Here is a 22,860-nt window from a genome sequence, read left to right on the forward strand (position 1 = left end):
GTTTGATCATGTCTCTTCCAATGCCTTCACCATTCACCTGGCACTCCCCAAAAACACATCCCCCTTTCATCTTCGTACCACATTTTTTTTTTTTTGTAGCCCACTGAGTCTAATTAGCGCTGATCGTGCTGGCTTGGTCTTGCGCAGGTCTAATGCAAGTAACCACAGCTGCCGTGAGTTCCTGAGTCCACCAACCATGTCCTGTCCCGAGACTGTTTTCATGGCGCTCCTCCCCACCCTCCAGCTCTTACGGTCTTTTCGTCTCTTATTCCATGATGGTCCCCAAATTTTGGTGCGTGTGTATGTGTGTGTGTGTGTGACACAGATAGATGGTCTATTACTTAGGGCTGAGCACCTAACAGTCACGTATCCTCAGCAATATGACCAGTTATTTCCAATCTGCAATTAATCGCAACCATAGCTGCTGAAACTGAAAGCACAAAAGACAGTCTGTGTGTGCAAAAATTATACACCGAGGAATCATTACTCATATGTACAAAGCCCCATGTATACAGCCACACCCACAGACTCACATAGGAACCCACTCAGACCCCGCCGATCCTTACCTACATCCACTAGAGCCCTCCCTCAACAAATACTGCAGATACCAAAAGTATACATGAGGACATTGCAAAAACACCTAGTAACAAACACAGAACCACTCTTACACACACAGCCTTTCTCCTGCCTAAACACACCCACTCACTATCTCCACCATCTTCCTGCCTTGACAGAATCAATAATCACACCCTTATATTATATGATAGACAAACATGTTTGGAATCTCTCTCTCTCTCTCTCTCTCTCTCTCTCTCTCACACACACACACACACACACACCAATTTCAATCTTTGGAAACAGAAACTTCTATAATGTGAATCTTTGATATTACTCATTTACTGATTGCATACAGCCCAGACTGGCCTTGAACTCACAAAAATTCCCTTCTCTCCCCGTCCCCAGTGCTGTGACTATCACACCTAGTTTATGTGTTGCTGGGGATGAACCCAGGGCTTTGTGTATGCATGCTAGGCAAGCACTGGCGTATAGACGCAGCCTGTATTACAAATCTTGTATATACAACATATGTGAAACAGACACCTTTACACACAGATGACATCACATAGCTAGATACCCATGAACGGAGATTGTCGCTTGAATCCATTCACAGGTGCTCTCAGACACATGGATACAAACACATTCTTTTTCTTTTTAAACCAAGACAGGGTCTTGCTCTGTAGCCCTGGTTGGCCTATAGCTCACTGTATAGACCAGGGAAGGCTGAAACTCATAGAGATCCACCTGCTTATGTGAGGGATCAACGACACGTGGCACCATTATTTTTCTTATACAGTCTTTAATATCAAATTTTATTTCATTTAAAAATCATTATTAATGGAAGAGGTGGTGTGGAGGTCATAGGACAACTTGTTGGAGCCGGTTTTTGTGTTCCACCACGAGGGCACCAGGGATTGAATTCAAGTCTTCAGACTTGTCAGCAAGTTTATTTACCTACTGATCCATGCCTTCACCACTTCCAATCACCATTCCTATACCCACATAATTAGAAACAGAACAGGTGCATACACATACTCGGCTCCTGACTGGGCCAAGCAGTATCAGCCCACACAGGTGCTCACTCAGCGACCTGAATGTGGACACAAGACTGTAAGAGCATCCACGATAAAGGCTACCTAAGCCCTCCAGGGTCCAGGCGTGAGCAAAACACACACACACACACACACACACACACACACACACACACACGCACATGCGTTCCTCTGCAATCCTTCCCTCCTCCGCCATCACCGCAGCCCTTTGCAGCAGAACGACGCACAGAAGCGTTGGTGGTGTCCGTGGGGACCCGTGGGGACCTAGGGGACCCAAGAGGACTGAGTCCAACCCAGGAGGCGGGGTGCACCTGGGCTCCGCCCAGGGGCGGGGTCGACGCAGCGTCGCCAGCGCGATCGGCCGCACCTGGTTCAGCGGCGCCTCAGCAGCATTAGCAGCAACAGCAGCAGCAGCCGCCGCGGCAGCGGGGACCGTGGTGGCGGCGGCCCCGCAGCAGCGCAGCCCAGCCCATCAGAGCGCGCCGACCCGGGCGGCTGTAGCCCCGGCGTCGCCATGGTGGAAGCGGCGCCCGCGGGGTCCGGGCCACTGCGGAGGACTTTCCTGGTCCCCGAGATCAAGTCATTGGACCAGTACGATTTCTCTCGGGCCAAGGCGGCGGCGAGTCTGGCGTGGGTGCTGCGGGCCGCATTCGGGGGAGCAGGTAACCCAAAGGCCTTTGGGGAAGGGACAGGGGCGCCAGGCTGGGGCGCGGCAGGTGCGGGGGGCGGGGCGCCAAGCCGGGGCCGTGGGAACAATAGCATCGGGGCTGCCCAGGGTCCCCCGAGCTCTCGGTCTCTGCTAAGCTGGGCCTCCAAGCTTCCTGCTCGGCCCGGGCCCTTGGACTTTGCCCGCCCGGGTCGCTGGAACGCAGTGGGGGGTGGGGCCCGCCAAGCAGCTGTGCGCCGGGGGAGCCTGGGATTAGAGCCCCCAGGTGAGCAGGGGCGGGGTCTGCAGACAAATTTTGGGTGTGTGGGGGAAGGGGCTCCTGCTACAGTCCTCTGCTTCCCGCCTCCACCCCACTTCTCAGACCCCAGGGCCTGACTGCATGGCCAACTCCCCTTTTACACACATCAGAAACCTATAAGGATTCCCCCTACCCCACCCTAATACCCACCCCACAACACACACCGTGGTTTGGACGCCTCAAGAAGCGTTTTAAGAGCTCAGATCTACAGATCTACAGCTCTGTGACTGGGACACACACCCTGCATTGGCTCTGTCTGCGTTGCGGGTGGCCAGTGTTGGGGGACTCTGGGAAATCCCCCCCTTTCGTCTCCATGACTCTTGCCACAGGATGGCAGCTGTGACTTATGGCCCCATTTTCCTGAGGATTCAGGCGGGCATAAATGGCTTACCCACCAGGTGTCCTGGGGTGGCAGCCCCGGCTGGCAGGCCTTCTCTTATTGAAGCTGACCCTTCTCTGCCCTCTTCTCCATGCTCACAGGCCTGAGGGACTAGGGCATCCTACTGGGGAGAATGAGGGTGGATTATTAGACCTGGGAAGGCACTCCAAGTCCTGGCTTTGGGCAGCTTCAGCCACCGCAGGCCAGAGCTGGGAGGCCAAGCCTGCTCTTAGGAAAAACAGGGGTTAATTAAGGTCTAGGCCTTCCTGGGAGCAGCAACAACTGTGTGTGTGTGTGTGTGGTGGGTGATGCCCTGCCCTCCTACTGATTTTGGCACTAACTGGGTGCAGCCCCTCCCCCGACTCTGTTGCCTTCCCAGATCAACCTGTTCTGGGTGTGGGTCTCCTGTGGCAGTTGTCAGTCAGTTGCTTCTGCCCAATCCTGTCTTTCCCACTTTCCCTTAGTCTCTCTTTCTGCACCCTTCCCTGTGTGGCCAGCTAACTCCGACACCTGCCCACCCCCAGGGATTTGCTAGATAAAGGAAAGATTTGGGAGTTGGGATCTATGTCCCAGTCCCTCGCATGCTGAAATAATTAGATTAGAAAGACTCGCTTTGTACGCTTTTCGTCTTAATTTTATACCATGTGTGTATAGAAGTGTGGGTGTGCACCCCAGCGTGTGGTTCTGGACACCTGACTGAGGTCGGCTGGCTTTGGCACTGTGCACCTCTACCCGTGAGCCGTCTTGCCAGCCCAAGAGCACAACTTGGCTAAAGTCACAATTGAGTTTGAGTCCCAGCCCTTCCACAATGTGGAGAAATAATTGAGATTCTTTGAACTTTGGGTTTTTTCTTTGTATTTAAAAAAAAAGGGGGGGGTGTTTGTTCACTTATGTATCCATGCCTGAAAGCACATAGAAGCTGCTTCCGTGTAAGGCATGCTGTACTTTTTTCTTTCTTCTCAAGACAGGGTTTCTTTGTGTAGTCCTGGCTGTCCTGGAGCTCACTCTGTAGAACAAACTGGCCTTGAGCTCACAGAGATCCTCCTGCCTCTACCTCCCTAGTGCTGGGTTTAAAAGCGTGCACCACCACAGCCCATCGACCCCAGTCCTTTTTTTAAAAATGACATTTATTATTTGTGTGTGGGGGGGCACATATATGGAGATCAGAGAACAACATGGGTCCTGGGGTATCAAATCCAGATCATCAGACTTGATGGCGAGAACCTTTATGTGCTGAGCCATCTTGCTAGCTTAAGACTCCCAATACTTTTGGGGCCAGTTTGCTGAGAATGAATTCGTTGTTTTATGTGACACCCAGCTTGATGGGTGCTCCCAGTGGCTGCGGCTGTGACTGGTGAGAGTACTTTACTAATGCCACTCACTGTCCCTTAGCCAGAGGATGGTGCAGAAATCACTGTATCATTTTACGCAAGGGAAGGAAAGCCCCTTGAGGGAACCCTTCAAGCTCAGATTAACCATTCCTCTTCCTATTGATCCAGCCCCTTCCGTGGCTGCAGCTGCCCTGGGGATCAAATTCAAGTTGTCATCTACCTGTCTCCCAAACAAGGTGGTGGTGGTGGGGTGGGACTGGAGGAAATGATGAATATCAATTTTTGAAAATATTTCATTTGTTTATTTGTTTGTTTGTTGGGTGCCACAGGATGTATATGAAGGTCAGAAGACGATTTGGGGGTGTAGATGTCAGGGATTGAACTCAGACTGTCAGACAAGCGCCTTTACCAGCCGAACTCTCTCTCTCTTCCTGGTGTTTTGGTTTGATTTTTTTTTTTTTTAATTACCAGCACTTGGGTTGAAGCCTAGGACCAGTATGCTAGCAAGGGCTCTCTAGCTGAACTATGACCCCAGCCCCTCACTGGGGGATTCTGCGGAGGCCCTGTACCTCTGAGCCACACTTCGAGCTCCTCCCTGATGACCTCTGGGCTTGTGTTTTCTGCTAAACCACAGTCTCAGGCCTCTTTCTACTTCTTTTGAGATAGGGTCTCACTAAGTTGCCCAGGTTGACCTATACTCTCTCACTCTGTAGCCCAGGCAGGCTTTGGACTTTCTATTCTGATAAAAGAAATTATTTATTCTTGTGTATGTATACATGTACACTACAGAAGGCACATGGAGGTCAGAGGACAGCTCTCAGAAGTTGATTCTCTCCTTCCATCTTTGTGTGGCTTCTGGGCATAGAACTAGGGCCACCAGGCAGGCTTGCAATGTTAAGCACCTTTACCTGCTGAGCCATCTCACTGGACCCCAGCTTTGATCCTCCTGCCTCAGCCTCCTGGTTTGCTAGGATAGTAGGCTTATGCCACCAGACTCTACAAACTTGGGATTCTTTACAAATGCCTTTCAAGAGGCAGGCCATTGTTGGGTGCTTAGGGTGTGGAGGAGATGCTGAGAGAGATCCAGGACACTGGGGATAGACACCAAATTAGATCCCGGATATCAATAGTGGTAAGACCTGGTGTGGGCCAAGCAGCTGGGCCTGCAGGAGAAAATTTCCAAGATCTTTCAGAGAGACAGGTGAAGGGGTGCTCCTCTGAGAAGCAGTCTTGAAGGCCACCAAGGGCAGGACCCTGTGTATGCAAAGAACTTCTTAGAGGAGAATGGGAAGCTCTTTGTGGTGGCTGGAGGTCAGGGCAGAAAGATAGTGTGTGCTCCAGAAGGAAGGCCTCTCAGACCAAGATCTGAAGGCACTGGGGAATCAGAGAAGGTGCCTGAGGACCAACAAGATCAGACAGGCAGTGAACTAAGGCTTGGGGAGGAGTAGTTCTGGTGGCTTCCAAGGCATGGTTGTGAGGTATGCAGGCTGGTGGGCTCAGAGGAGACAAACTTGGAGGTAAAAGGTTCCATGTAAGTGTGAGAAACTCCGAATGCCATTCCTGAGGCTTTGAGAGTATGAGAGAGGTCTGTGAAGGAAACTGCTTTCATCTGGGCTCTCCTGTTTACTGACTGTGTGATCTTGGGCAAGTTAGCTTAGTTCTCTGAACCCTGGTTTTCTTATCTGTATATGGTAATAGGGGCTAGGAATGGAGCTCAATCATACACAAAACAAGACCTTATTCGCCAAGACAGCAACAAAAGTGTGTTTTAGGATTAAACACACAAAAGGTCATGGAATGGATAATACTTGTTATGTTACAGAAATGTTCTGCCCAGTAGGGTTGGAACTAGCCCCGTGTGGTTATTGAGCACCTGAAATGTGGCTAGCGTAATCTAGATGTGGTGGCACACCCCTTTAATCCCGGCAGAGAGGCTTTCCAGTCTCTGTGAGTTCGTGAGTTTGCGGCCAGCCTGGTCTACAGAGCGAGTTCCAGGACAGCTAGTGCTATACAGTGAATCCTTTTCTTGAAAAAACAAACAAAACAAAACAAAAAGCCAACAACAACAGCAACAAAAACAAAACCCAGAATGTGGGGATGTGGCTTAGCTGATAGCACGCAGGAAACCCAGAGTTCTGTGCTCAAATCTGCACAAACTGGGCGTGGTGGGGCATGCCTGTCATCCCAGCATTGGGGAGGTAGAGGCTGGGGGGGGGTGTCATAATTTCAAGGTCATCTTCAGCTGAGTTTAAGGTCAACCTAGGCTACAAAGACCCTATCTCAAAACCAAAAATCAAATATCCTGTTAATGTTTTGATAATATGTATTGAAGTGGTGTTTGAAAGGGTATTGGGCTGACACCAGATTAATGGTTTTTGTTTCTACTTTTTAACTTTCTATTTTTAATATTTTCTCACTATTTAATTTTTTAACTAGAATTTTTAGTCACGTTTATTTAGTGTGTGTGTAGGATGCGTGCATGCCATGTACCTGCCGTGGTGTGTGTTGCAGAGTCAGGGAACAACTACTTTGGGGGAAGTTGTCAGTTCTCTGCTTCCACCATGTGGAAACCAGAGATTAAACTCCAGTTGTTAGGTTTAGCGGCAAGTACCTTTACTCTCTGAGCCACCTTGCTGGTCCTTTTTGTTTTGTTTTGTTCAGATAGTGTTATACTCTATATTTCAGGCACTGTGCAGCCCCACTCGGTCTTGAACTCATCCTCCTGCCTCAACCTTTCCAAGTGTTGGGGTTGCAGGTTTGAGTGGTAACAAAACGTCTGGCGGTTTTGTCTTTTTGAAACAGTTTTGCTATATAGTCCAGGGTGGCCTTGAACTCATGACCCTCTTGTTTCTGCTTCCCAAGTGTGGCACCATGCCCTGCCGGCTAGCTCTACATTGGAGGACAATGGTACAGTCATGAATATTGACCAGGGATTTTGCTAAACCTTATACAATACTACCGTGCATCCCCTTACCCCAAATGGCAGTCAAGTGGAAGGACACTAGTGTAGAATGAGTGCTTGATAATACATCCGAGACGAAGGCTGTCGGTGTAGTCTAGTAGATAAAGTGCTTGCCTAGCATGCTCAGGGTCCTGAGTTCAGTCCCCAGCAAGGCATAAAGTAGGCGTGGTGGCACTTGAATAGTTGCACTCCTGGAGGCAGGAAGATTGGAAGCAGAGTTCGTCCTTGGCGACATAGCAAATTTCTGACTGGCCTGAACTCCTTGAGACTCTGTCTCAAAACAAAATGAAGCAAGAGGCAGTGATAGGCTACTTTTCTTCCTCAGGGAAAGCCTTTACATTTTGCTCTTGGGAACAGGAAATGCTCAGCCGGGGGGGAGGGGGGGAGATGAGGGGGTCAGGATTTGGGGGGGAGATGAGGGGGTCAGGATTTGTGTGATGTCAGGAGGTTGGATGCAGCATGGGCAGGTAAAGACAGGGTGGTGATTTATCACTGGGTAGCCTGGGGGGGGTGGGGTGGGAGATGCCAGGGTAGAGACACATCCTGGTCTGCAGCAGGTGGCAATCAGATGGCCACACAAGCCTACACAAGATGGGGTGGGGCTTGTCCCTCTGGAGTAAGATAGCAGGAGGAAGGGTTCCGGAAGGAGGTACTGGGCACAGAGCCTGGGTGCATTATGGGCCTGTGGGTGTGTGTTTGGCTGTCTGCTGTTGGCCTTGGGGAGACCAGGAACAGGAGAACAGAAGCTGGGTCTAGGATGGAAGCCAGGACAGGGAGGTTGAGGCAAGGCCAGTGATAAAGCAGTAGGGGCAGGGGCAGGCATTGAGCCTTCAAATTCTTCATCTTTTGTTAAAAGTTTAGAAATTACATTTTAAAAAATGTGTATGAATGTGCCTTTCTTGTGGCACACACGTGAAGGTTAGTGGACAACTTTTGGAAGTTGGTTCTCCCCTTTCATTACGTACTCCTGGGCATGAGACTCAGGTTTTGAGTCTGGACCCCTACCTGCTGGGCCATCTAGCCAACCTGAAATCCCTCATCTTTCAAGGAGCAAAGCTAAGGACAGGGAGGTGTGCTTGACTCTCCATAGGAGTACAACCCTCACTGGGAAGGTCAAGTGTGGTTTTAGGGGGTGTGGAAGGAGATGTGGCAAGACGGGGTTTCTGTCAATGATGCCAGGTCCTTATGTCGAGTGGTCTCGTGGGAGCCTGGCTTTGGAGAATGAATCTGGTCTGCTGTATCTCGTTCACATCGTTCACTTGTTGTGAAGTACAAAAGGCTCACAATTTCTTTAAATAAGCTTTTCTCCCCTTCTGGATGTTGAGCCACACCCCCCACCCCAGCCCCTCACTGGGGGATTCTAGGCAGGGCTGTACCCCTGAGCCACATTCCCAGGCTCTCACTCACTGGGGTTTCTAGGCAGCATATCCCTTACCTATTTCTTTTCCTTTTTCTTTCTTTCTTTCTTTCTTTCTTTCTTTCTTTCTTTCTTTCTTTCTTTCTTTTTCTTTTCTTTTCTTTTATTTTATTTTTGCTTTTGTTGTTATTGGTTTTTGGAGACAGAGTTTCTCTGTGTATCCCTGGCTGTCCTGGACCTCACTCTGTAGACCAGGCTGACCTCGAACTCACAGAGATCCACCTACCTCTGCCTTCCGAGTACTGGGATTAAAGCGTGTGCCACCACTGCCCTGCTCTCCTCTTTTTAAAATATACTTTGTTCTTTGATAGTTTCAAAGACATACATATGTATACAGTGTATTTTTATCCTATCCACTGTCAACTCCCCTCCCTGACTCTCCCTGTTTGATTTTTATTGTTGTTGTTAAGATAGGGCCTCTCTTTGTTGTCCAGGTTGGCCTGGAAGTTAAGTACCCAGTATTGGCCTAGAGCTTGTAGCAGTTTTCCTGCCTCAGCCTCTTGAGTGCTGAGATTAGAGGTGTGACCTGCCACACCTCACTGGTTTTCCTGCCTTAATTTTATCACAGTGTGTGTGTTGGGGGAAGAGGGGTGTTGATGGCTGTGGCCCCTGCGTGGAGGTCAGAAGATAACACTGAAGAGCTGGTTCTCTCCACCCTCATGCGGGATCTGGAGAGTGACCTTACGGTTGTTACTTTATCAGCAAGCACCTTTGCCCTTCCTTATGATTTTTCATTTATGTGGGTATGTGTGTGGGAGTAGGTGTCCATGCTGTGGAGTATACATGAAGGTCAGAGGGTAACTTGTGGGAGTTGGTTCTCTCCTTCCACCATGTGGGTCTTGTGGATGGAACTTAGGTGACCAGGCTTTGTGGCAATGTTACTGACCACTTTAAAAAAAAAAAAAAAAGACAGAGTCTCACTTTGGCTCCAATTGGCCTTGATCTCAATCTGCTGGTCTCTCAAGTGCTGCAGTTACAGACGTGGGGCACCATACGTGGTGGGCTCTTGGAGGCAGGGTGTCATGGCACAAACTGGCTTGTTACTACTTCATAGCCTTTCTCAGTTTCCCAAGGCTAGTGGTAGAGCTGTGCACACTGTACCCTAAATTTCCACTCTTTATGCCCTCTGCTTTTCAGTATCCCCAAGGCCTGACGTACCCAGCTTTTACCCTTGCCTGTTGTCTCACCTGTCCCATGGAGCCCTGGTCATCTTCCCCTCTCTCCTCTTTAGTTACCCAATTTAATGCCCGCTGTTTCCTCAAGGAACCTGCTCTCTGCTTGCCTTTGGCATGTATCTCCTGTAGGCAGCCTTACAACCACCCCAGCCACCAAGATGGCGTAGGGTATAAGGTTTGCTTAAGGCCTGAGTTTAAGTCTCAGTCCTGGCACTGGAGACCCATGTAGCCTGAGGCCAGTCACTTTCCTTCTCCGAGCCTTCTCTGTAAAGCTGTTGCCATCTATGAAGTGTCCAGGGCTGTGTATGGAAGTTTGCAGGGCTACTTGCTGGGTAGAGTGCTTGAGGGGCATGTGGGAAACCCTTCGTTCTGTCCCCAGCAGGGCATAGACTGGATGTGGTGGCGCATGCCTGTAATCATAGGACTTTGGGAGAGAAGATGGGAAGATCAGAAGTTCAAGTCATTCTTCGCCACATGGCAGTTTTAAAGCCAGCGTGGAGTACATGAGACTCAACCTCTAAAATCTAGACAAATAAGGACTGAGGAGATGGATTAGTGGGGAAAGTGTCTTGCTGGGAACTTGAGTTCAGATCCCCAGCAGTCAGAGGAAAAAGAGCTGAACAGACTGTAACCTCAGCTCTGGGGAGATGGAGACCATGGGTCGTGGAGGGCTCACTGGCCAACTAGTTCAGCTGGAATGGCCAGACCCGGGTTCAGGGAGACTCTGGGTTCAAGGAGAGGCTCTTTCAAGGCTGGAGATAAACTCAGCTGTCAAGAGTTCTTTCTGCTGTCCTAGAGGATGCTAACCCTAGTTCATTCCCCAGCTTCCATGTCTGGTGGTTCACGACTATCCGTAACTAGCTTCTGAGGGTCTGACTGACACCACCCTCAACACTCAGAATTCTCACTCGCTTCCCAGCTCAGGTGGCCTGGAACTCCCTGTGGTTGCCCTGGCAAATGACTTGTACCTGTGTGTCTGGCCCTATAGTCAGTCAGTCGGCCCTCCCTTCCTGGGGATCATGTCTTTGAAAGGGGGTGAGTAGGTGGGTTATGTGTTGATCTGACCTGCCGTGCCCCTCCCCACTGCAGAGCACGTGCCCCCGGAGCTGTGGGAACCTTTCTACACCGACCAGTACGCACAGGAGCACGTGAAGCCCCCGGTGACGCGCCTGCTGCTCTCTGCGGAGCTCTACTGCCGGGCCTGGCACCAGGCACTACCACAGCTTGAGCCACCCCCCAGCCCCTCCGCGCTGCTGGCCTTGCTGGCGAGGAGGGGCACTGTGCCCTCCCTGCCAGAGCACCCGGTGCGCGAGGCTGACCTCAGACACCAGCCGATTCTCATGGTAGGCTCTGCTCCTGGCCTGTGAGGCCCCGCCTACCAGGCTTGGCTCCTCCCCTTAGCCACCTTAACAGTCCCGAGTTCACCTTCCTCCCAAGTTTCCAGTGTCTTTCCTGAACCTCCTTTCAATTTCCACCCACTAATCCTGGTTTCTTCTACCAGACTTTTTCTTCTCTAGCCACACCCCCATGCTCAACCCATTAGATGTTGCTTCTCCCAGAAACTTAGCTCCTGTCAAACCTATCTCCTTTTTCCAAGACAAGCTAAAGGCATCACACTCAGATCTGCCTTTCATGCATGGCTCCTCCCTCAAGTTCCTATAGCCTTCCGAAACTCTTCAATCTCCTCCAACCCAGGCTGGTTCTACCCTTGCTTTCCCTCCATGGGCCACTCTATTGTAAATCCTGGTGTCTAGCTTCAAAGCCTAGCCCACCTTGTGTGCCTCTTCCATGACTTAGCCCTCAAGGTTCCTCCTGCCTACCCCTAGCCCCATCACCAACCCTACTTTCAGGTTTTTCCTCTTCTTTGGAACTAGAAGCGGAAAGGTAGCCCCTTGCCCTGCCTTCTGGCCTCATCTTCCAGACTTTGCCCCTACAGGGAGCCCACCTAGCTGTCATCGACGCCCTCATGGTTGCCTTCTCCTTTGAGTGGACAAAGACACTGCCTGGTCCCTTGGCTCTGAGCAGCTTGGAGCACAAACTCCTTTTCTGGGTAGACACAGTAAGTAGGGTCAGGCCAGGCCAGGAATGGAGCTAGTTAGCATTGGCCAAGTGGTCAGGCACTGACTTCTCTCTGACCCCTAGACCGTTCGGCGGCTACAGGAAAAGACAGAACAAGAAGCATCCCAGCGCGCATCTCCTGCAGCTCCTTTGGACGGGGCTGCTCCTACCCAGCCCTCGGTGAGGCTAGGGCGATGGATGGATGCATGGATGGATGAGTATATGAATGGGTGGATGGATGGGTGGATGGATGATTGTGAGGCTGGGTGGGAAGGGATGGGCTGCACCTTCTGGCCGTTGCTGAGGTTGGGGTGGGCCTGGAGGTGACTCCCTTTTCCTCTTTCTCTCTGCACTTCTTGCGCCGGCCCCTGCTGTCCCCTTCTCTGTCCCTCTGGCAATAGTGCCCCACACGCTGGTACTGGAAGCTGGTTCCTGTAAGTGGGGCTGTCTGTCGGTCTTGTCTGCCTGTCCTGCCTGTTTCTGTCTTGTCTGTGTCTGTTTCTGCCTGATGGCTTGCATCCTCCCCCACCCCCAGCTGTGAGCAATGGAGGTAGCACCCTGGCCCTGGGGACTGGGAGAACTCTTTGGAACCCAAGACTGGGGGGAATCTCTGTCATTAGTAAAGGTAGAGGTGGGCATGCTTTTGTAGGTTTATAATCCCAGCCTCTGGGAAACTGAGGCAGGAGTACTACAAATTTTAGGCCAGCCTAGGGTATATCTGGAGACCATGTCTTTAAAAAATACACAAACAGCCCTGTCGGTGGTGGTACACCTTTAATCCCAGGACTTGAAAGCCAGAGGCAGGTGGGTCTCTGTGAGTTCAAGGCTATTCTGGTCTACAAAGCTAGTTCCAGGACAGCTAGGCCTACATAGAGAAACCCTGTCTCGAGAAACAAAAACAAACAAACAACAACAACAACAAAAAAACCAAAAAAAAGAAAGAAAAAAAGAAAAAACTTCAGACAGACAGGCAGAGGTTGAAGCTGGAGAGATGCATGTAACTCCAACTCCTGGGAATCCAACACCCTCTTCTGACTTCCTTGTGCACTACATACACATGCACATACCAGTACACAGACACCTATATACACACATAAATAAAAATAAATCTAAAACAAAAGAAAAGAAAAAAACCCAAGTGGACAAGCATTCCATTAACTAAGAATGCAAAACTCCCTGCGCCTGTCCTTAGCTTGAGGAGCAGGGCCCCTTTGCCTACCAGATACATAGACACTGACCACAAATTGCAGATAGATGTGGAGGGAATCTTCCTAGCCAAGAGAAAGATCTCCAGCTTTCCTGGGGGGAGCTGAGGTTTAGAAGATTTTAAGTTCTCTCTCTCCCACTACTTAGCTGTGTGATCTCGCACAATGCTCTAAACCTCCCCTTGCTTCGTATAATTTATTGCAGTATATAAATAACAGGAAAGTGAAGGCTGGATGGGGTCCCCACCTTTGCTCACTGCTTCTCCCTACCCTGGGGTCTGGGTTGGGGGGTTGATTATTTCTTCTGCCTACCTGCTTCCTCTGCATCTTCTTCCTAAGCCGGGGCCTGGGCTTGTCTTGGGAGGCTGCTTTTGTGGGGTTCCTCAGGGCTGGGAGGAGCTGGGGTCCCCGAAGCTGGCCAGAGTATGATTAGGGAGTTAGATGGCCAAGGCTCAGGACAGGGGTCAGCACTCCTCCTTTCCCCAGAGGAGGCTTTGGGGGCCCAGCAGGCCTTGCTGACGGCCGCTCCTTGCCCCCCCAGCACGCAATTGCCTTCTGTTTGAAGGAGTCGGGGAACAAACCCCCTATGGTAATGTATCCCCCTTCCCCGGGGACTCAGGAGGCCCTGTCCCTAGCCCCTGCTGCTGGCCTGGCTGCTCGCAGACAAGACTTCTGCCTCTCGCTGCTGTCCTTCCCTTGCTCCAGGCTGGCCCTCCTTCCCCTCCCATTCTGGCTCTGGGGATCCCGAGCTTCCCACCCCTTCATGGCAGAAATCCCCATCTTCCCTGTTCCAGCCTGCATGACTGCCAACCTGGGGAGGACCAGACTGATTGCTAACCTCACTCTGCTCCTGTCTACAGATTCGATACCGCAAGGACCGTGCCATTGCCCGACGGGCCCCCTGCTTTCCAAATGTGACCACCCTTCAAGACCTGGCCAGTGGGGCAGCACTGGCAGCCACCATCCACTGCTATTGCCCCCAGCTACTGCGGCTTGAGGGTGAGTAGTAGATAAGGCAGCCCCGATCCTGGGAAGGCTTCTCGAGTCTGCAAGACCAGTATGATTCAGCACTGAGCCAAAGTCTCACACAGCCTAGGCTAGTCTTGACCTCGCTTTGAACTTCTCATCTTCCTGCCTTCACCTCCTGACTTCTGGGATGACATGCACCACCATGCCCGGTTCATGCAGTGCTGGGGATGGAATCCAGTGCTTCATGCACACTAGGCAAGCACTGTACCAGCTCAGCCACATCCCCAGACCCTAAAGTCTGCTTCTAGAATCAGGTTGGCATCTCTCTCTTCCCTTAGCTCCATGACCCCATACAAGAGTCTAAACTTCTCAGGCTTTAAGGAGTTCATGCTTGCTGAAGGCCATGTTCCAGACCCCACTTTAGGTACCCCCAAACAGAGGCACACTCTTGACTTCCTGGACATTGATTGGGGAACAGAGATAATAAAGTCATCTAGAAGTATCTTTTGGGTCAAATGTGGTGCCTAAAGGGCAATGCTTGGCTAAGAAAAAGAAACTTGTTACTGTTTGGAGACAGAGATCTCTCTGTAACCCAGGCTGGCCTCAAGCTTCCTCTCTTCCTGCCTGAGGCCTCCCATGTGCTGGGATTACAGGTATGTGCTACTACATCTCCCTGGGAAAAAGTGATTTGCTTTGTTTTTATTGAAACAAGAGTCACTTATAGCTCACTAAATAGCCAAGGATAGCCCTGAACCCTTGATACCCCTGCCTCTACCTTCCAAGTATTAGGATTGCAGACATGTATTCCCCAGGCCAAATTTATGGGATGCTGGGGGTGGAAGCCAGGCTTTGTATATTCAAAGCAAGCACTTTTCTAACTGTCCTGTATTCCCAGCCCTTAGGAAGCTGGTTTTTTTGTTTTTTAAGATTTATTTTGGTTTTAAATTATATGTATATGTTTGTGGGTCTGTGCACATGTGAATGCAGGTCGCCCTGGAGTCTAGAAAAGGGTGTTGGATCTCCTGTAGCTACACCCTTCTGATGAGGTGTTGGGAACTAAAGTCAGGTCCTCTGCAAGAGCAGTACAAGTTCTTACCTGCAAGCCATTTCTCCAGAACACATATTTTGAGGAAGGATGGGAGATGGCTCAGTTGATGAGCTGCAAAAACATGAAGACCTGGGTTTGGGTTCTCAGCACCCACGTAAGCATCTCTGTGTGGCAGTGAGTACCTATAGTCCAGTGCCAGAGAGGTGGAGATAGGAGGATTCTGGGACTCACTGGCCAACTAGTTCAAGCAGCAAGTTCCTGTTTTAGAATCTTCAAATAGAGCGCGTGTGAAGGGAAGATCACACTGTTAACTTCTAGCCTGTAGACTTGTACACAAGTGTGCACACACATACAGAGGACAAGAAAAAAGAGGCCTTGAGTTAATTTTTGGGGGTCAGCACTTTATAGTGTGCATTTTGCAGAAGGTCTAAGACCTGTCTCATAGGAGGGCTTCCCTGGGGCTCCCGTCTTCCTTCTCATTGAGTTGGAGACCCAGACATACTATCCCCACAGAGGTGTGCCTCAAGGACCCCATGTCTGTGGCAGACAGCCTGTACAACCTCCAGCTGGTGCAAGACTTCTGTGCCTCCCATCTTCCTCGTGGCTGCCCCCTGTCCCTTGAGGACTTGTTGTATGTCCCACCACCCCTCAAGGTAAGGTCATCTTGGGAGTGTGGGAGTGAGGCTTAGGGCCTGAGGTCCACATCCAGGCCTCTTCCACCAGTCAGCTGATCTTCCTCTGGCCTGCAGGTCAACCTGGTGGTGCTGTTGGCTGAGATGTATATGTGCTTTGAGGTTCTGAAGCCTGATTTTGTGCAGGCAAAAGACTTGCCTGATGGACACGGTGAGCCCTGGGGTCTTGGGTTTGTCTTGGGGTCTGGAAGAGGGTAAAGGAGCCCTGCCCTGCCTGACCTCTTTCTTTGTGCATCCAATAGCTGTCTCCCCCCGGGGTACTGAGACTTTACCATCTCAGAACAACAGCGGGAGCAGGTATGGATCCTCATTGGGATGGACTTTCTCTTTCATGGGGGTTCTTCCTGCCCACCTGGATGCTGGGGCAAGACTGGGGACACCTGTGAGAGGTGACTGAAGGATGATGTGTATCTGTTTGGCAGTTCTCCTGTGTTCAACTTCCGTCACCCGCTACTGTCACCTGGTGGCCCCCAGTCCCCACTCCGAGGATCCACAGGTGAAGAGAGAATATGGCTTCTATTACTAGGAAACTTCAACCACAAGAATCCCCCAGCTGACTTCATGTTGAGTCCTCCAACGGCCCTCGTTGGGTCTTTCTGGCTTCCTTTGTGGCTAGTTTCAAGACCCTTTGCATCAGCCGAGTGTGGTGGCTCATATCTTTAATCCCAGCACTGAGGAGGTAGAGATAGGTGAACCTCTGTGAGTTGGCAGCCAGTCTGGTCTACATAGAGTGTTCCAGTCCAGCCAAGATTACACAGTGAGATCCCATCTCAACAAAACAGAGAAGACTCCTTGCATGACCCCAGATAGCCCCAACTGTGTCTGAGTTTGGTTGTTTCATTTTAATTTTTAAATTGTATTTATCATTCGTATATGTGTGAACAGGTGCCTCAATACATGTGTCGAGGTTCAGAGAGGACAACTTGCCGAAGTTGTAGGTCCCCATTATTGAACTTAGTTCATCATGCTTGGAGGCAAGTGTTCTTATCTGCTGAGCCATCTCATCAGCCCAAAAGAAACTGCTAAATGGACTTTGCAGTACTAGGGATTATATATATAATATAGTGATTGTATCCAAGGCCTTACACGTGCTAGGCAACTACTGTATCATTGAGCCATGCCAGATGTTCCAGCCAGCCACTTTTGGAAACGTAGCACAACCAGACACATAATGACCCATCAGTGACCCACTTGGTGATACTGCAGAGGTTGCCTCATACACTAGCCAACCCCTACATGAGTGACCACCCCCTCCACAGTGACCATTCACTCTCCCTCCCCAGGCTCCCTGAAGTCATCTCCGTCCATGTCTCACATGGAGGCTCTTGGCAAGGCCTGGAACCGCCAGCTTAGGTGAGTGCATCTTAAGGGGCCCCGTAGCCTTGGAGAAGGGATTGGGCTAATCGGGGGCAGGGCAGAGGCCTGTCCCAAGGGCTGACCCCACCCTCTGGCCACCCAGCCGTCCCCTCTCCCAGGCTGTATCGTTCAGCACTCCCTTTGGCCTGGACAGCGATGTAGACGTGGTCATGGGAGATCCTGTCCTGCTCCGCTCCGTCAGCTCAGACAGTCTGGGTCCCCCACGTCCTGTGTCGTCATCATCCCGGAATCCTGCTCAGCCAACCCCAGAATCTGGAGACCTACCCACAATTGAAGAGGCCCTGCAGATCATCCACAGTGCTGAGCCCCGGCTGCTCCCTGATGGGGCTGCTGACGGCAGCTTCTACCTCCATTCTCCTGAGGGCCTCTCCAAACCACCGCTGGCCTCTCCTTATCCTCCCGAAGGAGCCTCAAAGCCACTGTCTGATGGGCTCAACAAAGCGCCCATCTATATATCCCACCCTGAGACCCCTTCAAAACCATCTCCCTGCCCAACAGGGGAGGTATTGAAACCACCGCCCCCATCTGAGGGGTCCCCAAAAGCTGTGGCTTCATCCCCAGCAGCCAACAACTCAGAAGTGAAGATGACCAGCTTTGCTGAACGCAAGAAACAGCTGGTGAAGGCTGAGGCCGAATCAGGAATGGGGTCTCCAACATCTACTCCTGCAGCACCTGAGGCCTTGAGCTCAGAGATGAGCGAGCTGGGAGCCCGACTGGAAGAAAAGCGCCGAGCCATAGAGGCTCAGAAGCGACGCATTGAGGCCATCTTTGCCAAGCACAGGCAGAGATTGGGCAAGAGTGCTTTCCTGCAGGTTCAGCCTCGGGAGGCTGCAGGGGAGGCTGAGGAGGAGGCTGAGCTGGGCTCAGTTCCTGGTGGGGAACGACCAGCAGGTGAGGGCCAGGGTGAGCCATCCTCACGGCCTAAGTCAGTTACCTTCTCTCCAGATCTGGGCCCAGTGCCCCCAGAGGGACTGGGGGATTACAATCGAGCAGTCAGTAAGCTGAGTGCCGCTCTGAGCTCTCTGCAACGGGACATGCAGAGGCTCACAGACCAGCAACAGCGGCTTCTGGCCCCTCCAGAGGCCCCTGGACCTGCCCCACCACCTGCAGCCTGGGTCATCCCTGGACCCACCACTGGGCCTAAAGCAGCATCCCCTAGTCCTGCCCGTCGAGCCCCAGCTGCCAGGCGCAGCCCAGGGCCAGGCCCCAACCCAACACCCCGTAGTCCAAAACATGCAAGGCCGGCAGAGCTGAAGCTTGCACCCCTAACAAGGGTGCTCACACCACCCCATGATGTAGACAGCCTCCCTCACCTACGCAAGTTCTCACCCAGCCAGGTGCCTGTACAGACTCGCTCTTCTATCCTCCTGTCGGAGGGGACGCCTCCTGAGGAGTCTGCCACCAAGCCTGCCCTCATTGAGATCCCCCTAGCCAGCCTGGGAGAGCCTACTGCTGATGAGGAGGGAGATGGGAGTCCCCCTGGGGCTGAGGATTCCTTAGAGGAAGAGGCATCTTCAGAGGGAGAGCCCCGGTCTGGGCTTGGATTCTTTTATAAGGTGAGTCACCTGGGCAGGTGAGAAAGGGAAAAGGTGAGCTAATAGGTGGATATGCGAATGGATGGAAGTGGGAATGTCCTGGGAGGGGGGGCTAGTAAGGAGGGTGGGAGGTAGTGGATAGATGTTGGGTGGGAAGTGGAGGTGTCCTAGGAGACTAGTAAGGGGCATGGAAGGTAGTGGATAGGTTAGAGGGAGGGTGGATAGGTAGTGGATAGGTTAGAGGGAGGGTCGATAGGTAGGTAGATAGATTAGAGGGAGGGTGGGTGGATAGGGGATAGGTTAGAGGAGGGAGGGTGGTTATGTAGATGGATAGGTTAGAGGGAGGGTGGATGGTTAGGTAGATGGATAGGTTAGAGGGAGGGTGGGTGGTTAGGTAGATGGATAGGTTAGAGGGAGGGTGGATGGTATAGGTTAGAGGAGGGAGGGTGGGTGGTTAGGTAGATGGATAGAAGGTGAATTGATATGTGGGTAGGTGGGTAAGCAGACAGAGGGAAGGTTGATTGGTAGACAGATAGCTGCTGAGCAGATGGACTGGGTGAGTGTGAGACAGATGGACAAACAGGGCTAGGGTGATCCTAGAGTTCCTCTTTCCTGCCCTGCCCTGTTTAGTTATCCTCCATCTTCAAGCTACCTGAAGCCGGGGCCACCATAGTGTCTAACTGTACATAGCTGAAGAAGGCATACTCAGTTCCTGCTGGTCTAAACCCCCTTTTCCCTGAGGACAAAAGTCCTGTCTACTCTTTGGGCTCTGCCTCCTTCTGCCTATAACTTCTATCATTCTCCCCAGCTCATGTTCCAGACATACTGGTTCGTTCTGGCCTCACGGCCTCCCTTTGAACTTTCTATCCCATCTGTCTGGAAAGTTCCCCTCACTCCTCCCTAGTTAAGTAAGTCCCTTTCATTATGCCTCAGGGGTACTTCTGGGAAGGCTTGCTTGGTGCCCCCAGAACAGTATAGACTTTAGTCCAGTCTGGCAGCACTCCAAGCATAGTTAGAGCATTAAAGGTCTGTATTATCACTTAATTCTCTTCCCCTTTGGGTCAAGTGCTTTATGTATGCAGCTCCCTGGTCTGTAAGTCCATGCGTAAAGTAGGCACCAGTTAAATACTCAGAAGACTTTTAGAGAGGTCAGGTGAGCCACAGGTTGGGTCAGTGGAAAAAAATCAGACTCCAGCTATAGCAGGGAATGACAGTCACCTGGATTCTGATGTCATCCTACAGGACGAAGACAAACCTGAGGATGAGATGGCTCAAAAGCGAGCCAGCCTGCTTGAGAGACAGCAGAGGCGGGCAGAGGAGGCCCGGCGGCGCAAACAGTGGCAGGAGGCTGAGAAGGAACAGAAACGGGAGGAGGCGGCAAGGTGAGGCTAGAGCTGCAATGAGGGGACCCTGGCTTTTGATATTGCTGCCTCAGTGTCCCCATATTCTATTCTGCTTGCTCCCCGTCTGTTTAATATGCAGGCTGGCTCAGGAGGAGGTCCTAGGCTTGGCCCCTGCAGCCCCTGCAGCCCCTGCAGCCCCTGCTACCAGAGCTGCAGTCCCAGCTGAGGAGGAGGTGGGCCCCCGAAGAGGGGACTTCACCAGGCTTGAGTATGAGCGCCGGGCACAACTGAAGCTGATGGATGACCTTGATAAGGTGCTACGGCCCCGGGCCTCAGGGACCGGGGGACCAGGGCGGGGCGGGCGCAGGGCCACCCGGCCACGCTCTGGTTGCTGTGATGACTCGGCCCTGGCAAGAAGCCCAGCCCGCGGCCTGCTGGGTGAGGACCCTGTGGGAAGGGCCTACCTTGTGTCTGGGAGCGACTCCACGGTTGTGGAGAAAAGGGAGCATCTGCAGTGGTGCAGTATGGGGCAGGTATTTAGGGTGAACAGAATTTCCACTGTGGGGAGGGGGCCTCAGGAGGCTGAAGCAGGAGCATTTTGATTTTGATCCCAATCTGGACTACTGAGCAGGTTCCCGGCCAACTTAGGCTACACATACGCACGTGCGTATGTGAAGGAAAAGTTCAGAGTAATGGTAGTGGCCCACTTGGTAGAGTGCTTGCCTAGCATACAGGAAGCTCTTGTTTCTTCTATCCCTAGCATAAACCAGGTATAGGGGTGTAGGCCTAACTCAGCACTCAGGAAGTAGACAGGACAATCAGTAATTCAAGGTCATCCCTAGCAAATAGGGAGTCTGAGGCCAGCCAGGGCTACAGAAGACCCTGTTTTTAAAAAAGACAAAAAGCCAATGAAGCAAACACAAAAATGGAGTTGGGCTGCAAAAGGCTGAAAGGGTTTTGGGAAGGTCAGACCCTGGACCCTTGGGCATTAATGGAGGTAAAGGGGCCTTAGGTAGGGCTGACTGGTCCTGTCTCATCCTAGGCTCACGACTCAGCAAGATCTATTCCCAATCCACATTGTCCCTGTCTACTGTGGCCAATGAGGCTACCAATAATCTTGGTGTGAAGAGACCCACATCTCGGTGAGTCCGGGTAGGCAGGGCTCTCTCAGAGCCCATCATCATCTATAGACATCTCTGGAATCAAGAGTGGGATCTGGATGGATTGTATAGATGGAAGGAAGCGCATGTATATGCAGATAGGATTTGGGACCTGATGGAGGGGAATGGAGAACACGCCCCCATGCAATGTAGGTGTATCAGAAGGGCTGAGCGTATGGAAAGGTATTGCGTGGACTTGTAGGAGTATGCAACATACACGTACCTCTCCTCTGCAGCATACTGATCTGACTGTACATTGGGGGGCTTCACACACTGACCCCACCTCCATCCTTGCCCTCCTCCATAGGGCCCCCTCTCCATCAGGCCTCATGTCTCCAAGCCGCCTGCCTGGCAGTCGAGAGCGTGACTGGGAGAATGGAAGCAATGCTTCTTCGCCAGCATCAGTGCCTGAGTACACAGGTAAGTGAGGCTTTGGATAATGTGAGCAGCCGCAGGTTCTCTACCTGTCCCATCCCTGCTGACTGACTGCTGTCTAGGTCCCCGGCTGTACAAAGAGCCCAGCGCCAAGTCTAACAAGTTTATCATCCACAATGCCTTGTCACACTGCTGCCTGGCAGGCAAGGTGAACGAGCCCCAGAAGAACCGAATTCTCGAGGTGAGCCCTGCACCTGCCTGGATACGTGGGGCTGGCGGGTGGGTCAGTGGTCCAGCCTGACCAGCTGACCGGCTTCTTAACACCATCCCTCAGGAAATCGAGAAAAGCAAGGCCAACCACTTCCTGATTCTCTTCCGGGACTCAAGCTGCCAGTTTCGGGCACTCTACACTCTTTCTGGGGAGACGGAGGAGCTGTCGAGGCTGGCAGGCTATGGGCCTCGTACTGTCACCCCAGCCATGGTCGAGGGCATCTATAAGTACAACTCAGACCGCAAACGCTTTACCCAGATCCCTGCCAAGACCATGTCTATGAGTGTGGATGCCTTCACTATCCAGGGACACCTTTGGCAAAGCAAGAAGCCTACCACGCCCAAGAAGGGTGGCGGCACCCCCAAATAGCGCCCACCTTGGTCAATGCACAGGCTGGGTCTGTTGTGTTTGGGCCACTGCGCTCTTGGAGGACAGTGCATTGGTTATTCCTGGATCCTGTCTGGTTATGCTGTGGGGGGCTGAGCTGGGAGCTTCAGGGACTCAGGGCTCAGTTCAGTCCCCTTGTCTGTCCTCCACTTTCTTGAATAAAATAATTGAAAAGAGAAGCTGAGACATGGTGTCTCCTCCCTGAGCTGGACTGAGTTCACGTCTCGTGTTCTCTCTCACCAGCTTCAGCCCATCTCATTGCCTCTTGCTGGGCCTGAGGTAACTTCTGCCAAGGTCTGTGGTGACCTTCCTGTTAACACTCCCTCCCCTGAGACGTTCTCAGCCACCTCTGAACTGACCTGGCAGGAGGTTCCAGACCAGCTATCCTCTCCAGGGCCTTCCCCACCCCCACCTGCTAATTTTCCTCCTCCATGTGGCTGTTATTCATCTTTCCTGGCATTTGGTGTGCAGCCAACTTCTAACTCGATCTTCCTTTCTTCTTGCCAGCCTGCCTTCATTTCAGGGCTCAGTTACAGTCTCCGAGCTTAGGATTCTGTGTTCCTCTTCGGGGTCCCATATCTAAGGATCCAGTTGCCACTGT

At 51.8% G+C, this 22,860-nt stretch overlaps 1 protein-coding gene across 7 annotated transcripts; it reads left to right on the plus strand.

The window, feature by feature from the left end:
• Nucleotides 1-1,989: 1,989 nt before the first annotated feature.
• Nucleotides 1,990-22,438, plus strand: Camsap3 (calmodulin regulated spectrin associated protein family member 3). 7 transcript variants are annotated; one of them, XM_087902924.1, is made up of 19 exons: nucleotides 1,990-2,272; nucleotides 10,929-11,182; nucleotides 11,776-11,898; nucleotides 11,982-12,077; nucleotides 12,299-12,331; nucleotides 13,644-13,691; nucleotides 13,963-14,101; nucleotides 15,633-15,772; nucleotides 15,869-15,962; nucleotides 16,054-16,108; nucleotides 16,234-16,307; nucleotides 17,095-17,164; nucleotides 17,322-18,744; nucleotides 19,966-20,105; nucleotides 20,206-20,504; nucleotides 21,109-21,208; nucleotides 21,534-21,646; nucleotides 21,724-21,842; nucleotides 21,936-22,438. In XM_087902924.1, exons 1-19 carry the CDS (start codon nucleotides 2,125-2,127, stop codon nucleotides 22,239-22,241), a joined length of 3,774 nt encoding a protein of 1,257 aa, XP_087759050.1. In that variant the 5' UTR covers nucleotides 1,990-2,124; the 3' UTR covers nucleotides 22,242-22,438. The 7 variants fall into 7 exon arrangements, with proteins under 7 accessions (XP_087759050.1, XP_087759039.1, XP_087759046.1 ...); XM_087902913.1 differs by having other exon boundaries at nucleotides 1,991-2,272; nucleotides 17,271-18,744; XM_087902920.1 differs by lacking the exon at nucleotides 13,644-13,691 and having other exon boundaries at nucleotides 1,991-2,272; nucleotides 17,271-18,744.
• Nucleotides 22,439-22,860: the final 422 nt, after the last annotated feature.

This window comes from Myodes glareolus, chromosome 2 (assembly GCF_982192425.1).
Source record: "Myodes glareolus chromosome 2, mMyoGla1.1, whole genome shotgun sequence".
Taxonomy (NCBI): domain Eukaryota; kingdom Metazoa; phylum Chordata; class Mammalia; order Rodentia; family Cricetidae; genus Myodes; species Myodes glareolus.